Below are 12,032 nucleotides of genomic sequence, written 5' to 3'. Positions count from 1 at the left end.
ACTCCTAATGGTCACGTTTATCAGCCGTAAAGTAAAACAGAACAGATTTCTGCGCAGTATATTCGTCCCTTAATTGATAAACGGATACCTCACCTTCGCCACAAGTGATGTAGGTTGGCAAAAGTCAAACGAGCTTGTTGAATCCATGCAGAGATTTCGTCAGACATCAACCCATTAGGACTGACCAAACTTCCAAGATAAGTGAAGTTGTCGACGCGTTCGACTACTTTACTCTCTATCGTTAGTTCAAGTGTTGACGCAGACCAGTCCTGAAGCAATAATTTGCATTTAGAAGGGCAGGAACTCATCCCAAACATACTGGCATTGTTACTCAGTGCTACCAAAATACTCTGCATTTTTTCAGTGCCTTCACCAAACAAGACTATGTTATCTGCGTATTCTAAGTCAATAAGTAAACGTGCTGGTAAGAGACCAATGCTCGATTTAAGCCGATGATTGTATACGAAGATTGGAGACATGTATATTTCGATAGCAATCATTCGATAACGATCATTCATACGATCGACCTGGAGTCAGATACAGGGCCATTAAACTGCAATAAGGATTTAATCTTATTGAACATCATACTTTAAGAGGAAATCAGAAGTTCAATAACCCCACACCAACAGATGGACATAACTTATAAAATAAATTCAGTCACGAGAAATCAAATCACCTTCACTTATAGTCAGTTATCCTAGTCTGAGCGCAATACATAAAGCTGACATTATTTTCGCTCATGAGTAAGAAAACGAAGTCTCTATTTGAAAGTATGCACTGTTTCTGCTATCTGAGTTAAATAAAAATACTTTATAAGGCTGAATATTTTAATTCGAGTCATTTTATTTCCTATCGGCGTAAAGGAAATTCTACGTTACTGTTTTTATGGTTGAAAATAATGTTATTAATTTTAACCTGATAGAAATAGTTTTTCTTAGAAATAATATTCTTGAAACACTTATGTATTAAATGAACAATATATCAACCGTAAAGTACTTACTGTACCTTAAGTTATTACATTTTTGGTGTGAATCCCTACACATAAACTAGATCTGAATATGTAGGTAATTTATAGAAAATCGTATTAAAGATGGAATATGAAAACGGTCAAAAATGTAACAAACCTTTTAGGGAATTTGTAGACTTAGAAGGGGGAGTAAACTGTACTACTTTGGTTCCACCAAACAAAATCTGGGTCTTATGATCATCATCGAACGTAAAGTGTTCATCTGCTTTGAGAACCTCACAAGGATCCTATAAGTAAAAACGTCCTAAAATAGACCTGATGTTTTCTTTAATGAGAAGACGTTTACTCAAAAAATATAAGTCAGAAAAACAAAACTAGTGACTACGGTAAATGTAATTGTAGTAAATCCTGCATATCACAAAAGTGTTAGTTGTTCACTATATACCTCTAGTATGACGGGCAACAGTGGGCAGGAAAGTAATAGAATATGGATGATACAATCTAGCTTTATTCAAATACATATATATAGCTCATTATATTGATGTGGTGTGATAACTTCAACCAGTATACAATTGGACAAATTCCCTCATTAGTTATGATTGATGGTCGACTAAGACATGAAGTCGATGGAACAAAGCATTTACGTTTGGGGTGTGGCCCCTAAGAAAACCACCTGTTTCGGTTTGGGCACCCGGGCAGTATCACAGCCCTCACACATATCAAATGAGATTTGTGTGGCGCATATGTATTTGGTGCCTCTTTGTACCAATATCTATGTGTTGAAATAAATAAATAATCTATCTGACAGTGTTCAAACTACCCGCAACACAATGCATATAGGCGTCTTTCCGTAGAACATATATTTAATTCCTCTTGAGTTACAATTAGCAGAAAAAATAGAGTACGAGAGTGTAAAGACCAGCACACTCAGTTTATTGGGCATAATACTAATTAAGGTAAAATCTTAACATTAACAAAAACGAATATTGACTCACTTTGCTAACAGGAACTGATTCTCCAGTGAGCATTGATTCGTCCACAATGCATGTACCCCTTAAAAGGAGTAAGTCAGCAGGAATGCAGAATTTTTGATCATTCTCAGATACAGAAATAATATCACCAGCGATCAACTGGTCCGTCCGTACACGTACCCACTTCTTTTGACGATAAACCTTTAAGATTTTATGCACAGTAAGTTACAAAAATCTAGCCCAGCTATCTATAAACTGTACATGATTAGGAATAAAATCCTAGTTGTGGCATGACTAACTATCAATTTTGTGACAACGCATATATACATACACATATACACACACCGCATGCAAAACAGACTCACTGGAGAATTTTTTTCTCAAGGTTTGCGAGCTACATATTGCTTTAAGGGAAAAACTACTTACCAAGTCCAAGTTAACGTACTGGGTCTTGAAATACACCTTTTTTGTAGAGGCTACTTACATTAGCCGAGTACCAAACCGCAGTAAATAGGACGGAGCTTGGATTTATGACCACTGGTTGAAATCTTAATGCTTTAACAAATACCCTCTATTGGACAAATTAAAACATATGAGACCAGATGAAAAATATAAAATTCCAAATATCGGACAAATCTATATGTACAGCTTTAATAATGCAGTACCAACGTTGTTGCTCCATAAAGACTCGAAATGAATTTGTACAAACATATACAACAGAAACTTGTCATATATGAAACAAACTGCTCACAATCTAATAACTGCTAGTATTGGAACACTTACACATAACACACTCAACATACCCTAATTTTACCGTGGTATCAAAAATACTATTGAAACAAGCACTTACATAGATGTTGTATGGCTTTTCAGACATAGAGCGTATTTCAGATAGATTTTTTAATTGCTGTTGTACTAAGCTGGCTTCAAAGAGGCATAGCATACCCAAAGCAATCAGTGGGTAGATCCAATATTCATCAAGGCACCACAGCCCAACTGAGAATACTTGGAAGACAAAAAACGGGGCAGTTGCACGCTCCTTGAACAGCTCGGCGAAAGATGGAACATCTAAATGGAGTCTGACAGTTAATAAGTATATAACAGTGCTACTCATTCAATCCATATTTACGCTGTGCTTCAACCTGATGATCAACCGTCTCATAACCCTTCCAACTAAGATATGCTTTCATACTCCAATCAACTGGAAATTCGGTCGGATGGAAACTGTCTTTCTCGTCAGTCCTAAATACATACTTTAATCGTTGGAAATGAAAGGCGTGTATAAATCCGGAGGAGCGACACTAAATTTAATGTTTAAATCGGTAAACAACATTCTAACCTCTTGTTTTTCAATCTTAACGATCATTGGATAACCTGTGTTAGGGGTCGGAACTACCTTGATATACTCAGACGCCGCAACACTGGATTGCTGGGAAAGGTTCGCCTTTTATACCAACACTTACTTTTTTGCAAGTCATAAGACACTTAAATTCAACAAACCAGTGACAGCAGAGACAGACAATTATTTGTACAAATCCAATGGCTGCGATAACTATAAGACCGAATTCCATATACTCCTGAAAACCAAGAATATTGGTCCAGTATCCAATCCAAATAGAATAAAAAAGTATGAATGGTAAAACATATCCGTGAAGTAGTGTCGGGCGTAGAGTATAAAGTTCAACACTCGCAATATCTGCATCTGTCTGAATCATTCGTACGCTCTTAAAAAGCCGCTAAAAGCAGAAGGTTGACCTTCGGAAACCACATGGGTTATGACAGAACGACGTGGCAATGAGACCGAAACATTATTAATGTTTGAATTTTGGAGGATAATTTATCATGGTTGGTGAAATTCAGGTTTTGATTTTTCAAACCGCAAGGTGTTATTGGTTACTATGTTGTCACCAAAATCACGTATGTCACCTTGATTAGCTCACCAATGTCCTCAAAGAATTGTATGGTAAATCAGTGTGATATGTTTTATGAGGCCTCTAGTTAAATATAAATTTTCCTCCTAAACAACTCTGAGGAATGTAAGTAGACTATCTCAGTTGGTAGAGTGATTCAGGAATTAACTTGATTAAAAGTAGTTACTTGCATCACATTTACTACAGGGAATACGCCATTCTTCAGTGCACTTTGACCAGCCTAGATGAAACTCATCTTTGTAAGTTTATTGGATAAAACACTAGCAAAGCTTACAATGAAACCCTTATACTATGCAAACTGCCATAGACAATTGAGAATGCATCTACCTCATAGTTGAACTCCATAAATGCTACTTGCCTTATATTTCCTAATCTTACCGATAAAGGGCTACACCACGTAACTCAAATTATTTGAGGGAGTCACGGAGTCATGTCAAAGTCGAGATGGTCTCAACACTAGTAATGAAAAACCTAATAACGCAATTATTTACTTATAAATCTCCTCACTGAGACAGTGTCCATGCTGAATATGTTAAGGATCCATAAACATTTATATAATGCTTATGAATAGTATAAAATACTTCACAACAGCTCAATGTTTAACCTAAGCCCTTCGGCTGCCACATTTCTCATAACCTACACATTTGGTGGGGCAGTCTTAACGAGTAAAACGATTAAAGATTGATAGTATATAATTATGGCGGAAAACATTTATTTTGATAGACTTACTACTTTACTGAAATACGATAGTGATGGTGAATCAGAGCGAAAATCCCAAAAGAGCTCATTTAACGTTTCTCTCAACTGTAGTTTTATTAATAGAATTCATTATAGCGTCCTTCATCTTCAGACCACTTCACCTCCAGTGTCGACATAAACATTATTAGGAAAGAAGTTCAGTCACAGAAAACTTATACATCAATAACTTAAGGAGAATTATTATGCCAACCAAAAAACAGTGAGCGACAAACGTCACCCATCACGACTTACAAGGATGGTAGAACTGAAAAGTACCCTCACGGAAGCAAGCTAAACTTAAGCATTCACTTAATCTCACCCGAATTAGCGTTAGATGTTTCACATTCATTCCTGAACTTAAGGTCGTCTGACTGAGTTGCGGCAAAATCTTTCGATGACACGAAGAGAAAACAGCCACTCGATGAACAACTAAACGTAGAAGCGTAGTGAGACAATGACGAGTGTTGGTGGATTAAACATTGGCAACAGTGGGGATATGTTGCAAATGGGCACTTCAGTGTCAACCCCCATTGTAGCCTTCCTAAATACAATTCTGATTCGCAGAAAGGATATTGTAGACAACCTCTAAATTCCAAATAACCGGGTTAAAATAACAAAGATCACTTTCGATTGTGCCCCGAAACCCAGGTGTGATATATGCTACTTATATTCATAGATATAATTAGTGTGCAACGCCGATTAGAAGCGGAATGCCTGGCAGAAGAGTGTTGAGAAGATCGAACTGAAGACAATAGGAATATAAATAGCGAGTATTTATAATAAGAACTGGAATAAAGGAACGATGAAGATTGTGAGAGACAGTTGATGGAAGTTGTGCGAATGAAGTATTTAATATGCTGTCTTCATAATTAACGAAGAAAAATCTATAACCTTGAACCAAACGTTTGATTATTTATCCTCACCAAGTCTTCGTTCACTGCAAAGGTACTAGAGGGAACTCACATGGTGCTCTGGAAATACAATCTAATCCTAGAGTTATCCAACTGGCTAACGAAAGGCGCATAACTAAGAGTGCTTCCATCTCGAATGGCGACTGCCGGTCTGAAAGTATTTTCTACCGAGAGACGTCGGTTGTCAGCTGGGATCTATATGTATCCGAAAAGGATGGATGCTCAGGCTTTGAAGGACGACCTATTAAAGGTGGGCTGAATACTCATTAAGATGTTCTAATATATAAATTTTGGGCTTCACATATCAGTCTGTTTTACACGTATCATTCAGAACCCGCAATCAACTCAAGGTTATGCGAAACCACATTCACTGAACACCATAGTCTGCACACTTATCCAGTATATTCTAGTTTTATTCTCGCTCAGATAACATGACTTTAGAAAGGGCCAGTTCTGTGTAGCCGAACTGTTGACTACAGAAGATTGGTTGGCCTTAAGGCATGTATAGTTATCCTTGTTTCTTTGGAAGGTTTGACAGAATCAAACATAAGTGCTTAGACATTAGGTTTTAGTTTCTAGGCATCGTCTCCAATGATGGTCTGGTAAAAACCGGATTTAAATTGTCACGCCCTTGATCTATCTGTTTGATAATATACAGTGGATAACTCGTATCAATCTAGATTAAGACCTTGACACGAAAGGTTGACTGCTTCAACCCCGAGGCTAGAAATGTTTGAGTCCGAATTGAGACGAAACGCATTGGGTAGACGGACAAGAACTATTCCGCCACCTGATTGGCTGATGAGCGAGCGATAGAGAGAAAATACAAATCAACAGTAACATCATTCAACTTATTTCTGATTCCCAATTCAGATTGATGTAAAAAGATAAAGGAATAAATAGGTGACTGACATGACCCCAACATCTAAGCAATTAAAAAAATAATAATACATCTTAACTGGGCGTGAGGGTAGAACAAATAGAGTATCAAAGGTTACCTTAAAATTACAATTTCTTTCAAACAGAAAGAAGTATGGCTGTAAATCATAAATCAGACTAAGCTTATGGTCTACAGAACACACCAGGGACAAAACTAAATAACATCCCTATAAATGTCTTCCGTTGTTTGCCATGGATTTCTTGTTTCTCTGTTCGCACTCTATACAAGTGATTTTTTTGAGGTTGAGGTAAATTGTACATTGTTTCAGGGCATAAAAACCTGATTTGATTTACAAGGTTTACGTAGATTGACTTCCTTAACAAGTATGTTCTGATATATTACATCTTTGTAATGGTGGTAATAACTTTTTCTCAAATAAAAATACGGTAAACAATGCTGTCGATTTTAAATTTTGGTCAAGCGTTTGCAATTAGAACAACAACCTCACACTTAGGAAAGTCCTGAAAAGACCTAAAGATTCGGAAAATAACGATGAACCTGCCCCCAACAGTACAAAATATCAAGTATTTCATCTGAAAACTGATGCAAACTACATATATAACCTGAACAATCCCGTGATGTATGCATGAACTGATGATTCCTTTGTACTTGAAGACTGCTTGATTTCGAATTCCGAATACAATATGTTTGTTCGTGCTCCTTAGTTAAACTGTGTTACTTCTAGAATTCCTAATTGAAATACATCTAACTGTCACATTGACGTCTCGATTAAGCTTGTGATGGGACAGTTGGATATGCATTCAGGTTTTGATGCTTTTGACTATTACATGTAAAGGTTCGAAATCTAGGCTATGACCAAGAAAGATGTTGAGGATGTTAATACTGTGGCTCATTTCCTTACATTCATCGGAAAAGAAGCATACAGTTTTTAATAAAGGCTTTGGTATTCCCAGACAAGCCAACTTCACTCCCTTATGCAACTCTCAAGCAACTACTACTAGACTATGCAGAGTGTTCAAATTTCGAATACGGTAAAGAAGAAAAATTTCATTAAATGATTATTCAGGACATCAGAAATTCCACTAATCTACTACGTCGTCTTAGTCCAATGCATAATCAAGGCTATTCAGATAACGATTCTTTAAGAAGTTGCGGAGCAGTTCACTAAGATTTCTCAGCCCATGCCCTATCAACATTTCCCAGGATTCCAGTTGTAATTACTCTCGGAGAGAAAACTTTCGACATTCTTCAGTACCAACGGTAGACTTAACCAATTAGCACCCCTCACACATATATGTGGCTCTAATACTGAAAAAACTTTGAACAACTCATTAGGGATGAGTGTATTTTAGAGATTGTGGCAAAATAAGTGACGGAAAGGCTGATGTCTTTCTACATTGCAGTCAACTACATTCTATATAATCGTACACACACAACTAAGTCAGGGGATATTTGCCCCAGAGTATGTTGTATGATAAACTTCAACTGACAAGTCATCCGCCTGAGAAAAAAGTCGGAAAAATCTACATGCCCCCTCCTTCTTAGTTCTGGCTGTTGTGACGATGCTGCACAGCTTATTCATTCGAGCAAATTTATTGGCTCATTTGTTCTATACAATAGCATAAAAGTCATTCCAGACCTCACATCCTATCAACGTCGTGTAAGAAAACATTAAGCGATAGGATTGCATGATCGTATTACAGGAAATAACCAACTAGAGACAATTTGCAACACAATAAAGAGTTTAAAGATCATGAAAAGTAAGCATGATGTGACTCCGCAAACGGCAGATTACCCTGTAGATCTAGATGAGTCTGCAGATCATAAACGTTTAAATAAGATAAGGATTACAACTGTCACCAAAAAGAATAACGACATTTCTAATCCTGACTGTTCACGCAGTAAAGTATTTAAAAGTTATTCGTGTGACGACACACATCCAACTAAACCTATTTATTTGAAAATTAGTCCTCCTAAAGGTACTACACAAAATGAATCGAAGTAACCTGAATTTATCTCACATAGACAACGAAACTCTCCTGCTCTGACAAAAAAAAGTGAGGAGACAAAATCCATGATACGTAAGATTAAACCCAACTAGTCTATGGATATGTAGTGGCATTGGACAATAGCCACACAATCCACAAAGCTGTGAACACGAGACTACTCAGAAAATAGATACTCAATATTTAACACGGAGAAATACCTAACAATGGAGAAGGCGCGAACAATGAATTGAATGGACTGGAGTTGGTCGAGTGGCATGGCTCGGCCATGCAGGCGTGGTCTCTGCTGAATGTTACCTTATATCTTCCATTCATATTAAATATATTGTTCTTTCTCTAGCCTAATCTTGTTCTACATCATGTATTGGTAATTGATACGATACAGTGAGTTGGTGTAGTCGATGGTGTGACTTCCACGTAAGATCTTATAGATTAGGCAGTTATATCATGACAAATCTACAATTTTAGGATTAGGTCTATTATTAGAGCAGTACTAATATCATAGTAGACCATAGTTCTACATTGGTGAGCCCGACTAGAGAAACGCAACCTATTATTGTTAATCATATTTCCATTCTAAATTTCTTGATCTATTTTGTATTTATGTTAACCCAATATTCAAACAGTCCTGATTAATGCTCGCATGTATTATCCTAATGTTATATTGATTAGTTCTCATGACATACTAGCTCAAGCGATAATAAAAACTGGTCGTCTATATTAACTAATTAGCTTTGATGGTTCGTTAACAAGCTTTAATAGCATTTACATGCTTCAGCGACATAGACTTGTTTAAGCACCAAGCTCTAGCAAATATGACCTGTAAATAACGCAAATATACATTGACTAACAATGCAGCAAGGACTAATATTCAGTGTTCCTTATCTTATCACCTCATCCTGTTTTAAACTATGCACTATCCTGCAATATCTTTTCTTCCGACCACTGCCTGCCTAATTTCATATTCTTGAGTTCCATTGCCAAACAACAAGGACGACACTTCTCCAAAAATACGGTGAGTTCCAGCTATAAGTTTTCTGCAATCATAAGTTCATTTTAGATGGCTCATTCAATGGCACACACAATTATCTGGATTCATTCAGTTGTTCTGATCAGAGCGAGTGGCAAAAACCTCAACAACATCAAGCACCCTGGAATTAATTGCCATACTGCATGTTTTATTCTGGATACTTTTGGATCATTACTACTCCTCACGAATGGCGTTGTATGTGTCGTCCACTGAATAATCTAATTTTCAAAAATAACCCAGGCGAGTTCAACTATTTTACTTAATGATTTTTTTACTTAACATGTATATGTTTTCCGGTTCCTTTTGCTATATATTTGTAAGTGTCCCTAGGCTAAATGCAGTAACTTCTTATGGAATGTTTATAACGCATCATATTCCTGCCTGAAGTTTCACAAGCAGTCTAAACTTTAAAATTATTTTCTGGTCATGTTCATTATTTTTAAATCGTCATATACGTCAACAACCTGCATGTTAACCTAACCCATACATACGTTACACTATATCTCCATGTCTTCTAAATTTAGAAATCATCTGGATCGCCTTTAACATTTATCAATAAACCCATCATAGTCGTTGTTGCTAATCGTATTTGGGTTTATGGATTAGTTTATCATATTAGCAGCCTAAAATGCGAACATAGTTTAGATAATAAGATTAAAAATTTAGGTACTATCAACTGCACTAGTAAAATAACTAAATCCCCAGGTAGCTGTTGGCTTAACAAACGTTTAAAACAAAACTCCGTAGCCTACTAGAATTAACACTAAACGAATATTTCTGAATTGAAATTTACAATTAAATTAGGCGTCTGGGATTCTTTAACGTTATAAATTTCTGATAATTTCGAATCACCTAAATCAACAATATCTATTTTTCCACTGACTAATCCTCAATCAACATTATAACTAGTTAAACGAAATAGTTTCAGGATATCGTCATAAAGCATTGTCATGACTTGGCAATCACGTAATATGACTGATAAAATTAATCAAACTATTAACAAAATCGGTCAACAAATTGACTTATAATTACCATTAAATGGTGTTGTTTTCTTGGTATCTTCATCCATCACAGATGATTACAGTATGTTTCTCTATCAGTTGCTCATTGAGTAAATATCTCAAAACCTTGTTAGTCTAATTGATGGTTTAGCAACACAATCATGCATGCAAATAATCAGTATAAGCAGTCGAGCAAATCTCCTGCAAACTGAAAACATCAATGTCGAATTTACCCCAACACTGACTAAGGTTAAAGCCATTATCATAGACATGAGTTGGGAGTGTACTCCCTTGGTTACAACTTATGTTCTCTCTGATAATCACATGAGCATCACTCACTATTAATCATCTTGTAAAAACTTATTTAGCCAAATCCATCTTGCAGCACCACATCACCTCGTAATATGACACAGGCCTAACTGATTTTAATAACTTATAACCACCATATCAATTAAATCGTATTCCGCCTTATGATAAACTGCATACTTGCAACTAACTTGTATGCCCAATCAGCCAGCAAGTATAAATATAAATAAATAGTCTGCCACAGATCAGAACATCGAGTCTAGAGTATGGCTCTTACGAATACACTCATGTTTAACGATTTGTTCCTAGCTGTCTGTCCAAAATTCATATAATTATCACTCACGTATTTAAATTTTGTTTTGATATACATTCATGTGTATTAGTAGTATTACTAAATTCTATCACGGTCAAGTAAAAATGAGGTTGAGAAAATCTCCCCGTAACTAAATAAACCGTATCAAACTAACTGGAACACTAGTTGGAATTCTCCACGGCAATATTTTTGTTCATTCAGTTAGCCTACTAATACAAATCCAATTGGAAATCAACTCATATGGACAACATACCGGCATAATTGTAGATTGATTTCATAATTTTAACCAAAACTAATACCGATATTAATATTTCTACAACATTCATTACTTTAATATTTCTAAACACAAAATACTTACTACCTATACGTTAAGTTATTAACCAACGGCTATTAACACGCATCGTTTTATTATTATTATTATTGTAACCCCATTTTTTATAGCTCAAATAATCTTCACCCAAATTTTCATTTCAAGCGTTTTAAGCATGAAGGCAGATATTTTAAAATTATTACATGTATTTCCCGACCAGATGCTGCCGCCTTCTTTTGATTTATCTTTCAGCTTACCAATACCCGAAGGATTCTTATTATCCTTGGTAACTTCCGGTGCGCGACGATCCCATCCAATTTGGTATCGAACCAACATCACGTTGATTCTGGTGGGAGAGTAGTGTAGTGGCATTGGACAATAGCCACACAATCCACAAAGCTGTGAACACGAGACTACTCAGAAAATAGATATTCAATATTTAACGCGGAGAAATACCTAACAATGGAGAAGGCGCGAACAATGAATTGAATGGACTGGAGTTGATCGAGTGGCATGGCTCGGTCATGCAGGCGTGGTCTCTGCTGAATGTTACCTTATATCTTCTATTCATATTAAATATATTGTTCTTTCTCTAGCCTAACCTTGTTCTACATCATGTATTGGTAATTGATACGATACAGTGAGTT

The 12,032-nt window shown here is 36.2% G+C and overlaps 1 protein-coding gene across 1 annotated transcript in view; it reads right to left on the bottom strand.

Annotated features, from left to right (window-relative positions):
- MS3_00006529 (uncharacterized protein) overlaps window positions 1-3,699 on the bottom strand; it is a 28,796-nt gene extending 25,097 nt beyond the window's left edge. Inside the window, exons 1-6 of the mRNA XM_051214697.1 lie at window positions 3,402-3,699; window positions 3,278-3,367; window positions 3,049-3,239; window positions 2,789-3,017; window positions 1,963-2,139; window positions 1,125-1,254 (exon numbers count right to left, since the gene is read on the bottom strand). Of these exons, the coding sequence (XP_051067880.1) occupies window positions 1,125-1,254; window positions 1,963-2,139; window positions 2,789-3,017; window positions 3,049-3,239; window positions 3,278-3,367; window positions 3,402-3,653 (1,069 nt within the window). The 5' untranslated portion in view covers window positions 3,654-3,699. The remainder of the gene's footprint in view (window positions 1-1,124; window positions 1,255-1,962; window positions 2,140-2,788; window positions 3,018-3,048; window positions 3,240-3,277; window positions 3,368-3,401) is intronic.
- Window positions 3,700-12,032: the final 8,333 nt, after the last annotated feature.

This window comes from Schistosoma haematobium, chromosome 2, assembly GCF_000699445.3.
Source record: "Schistosoma haematobium chromosome 2, whole genome shotgun sequence".
Lineage (NCBI taxonomy): Eukaryota > Metazoa > Platyhelminthes > Trematoda > Strigeidida > Schistosomatidae > Schistosoma > Schistosoma haematobium.
The sequence above is the reverse complement of the archived record's forward strand: the minus strand, read 5'-3'. Positions and strand labels throughout refer to the sequence as shown.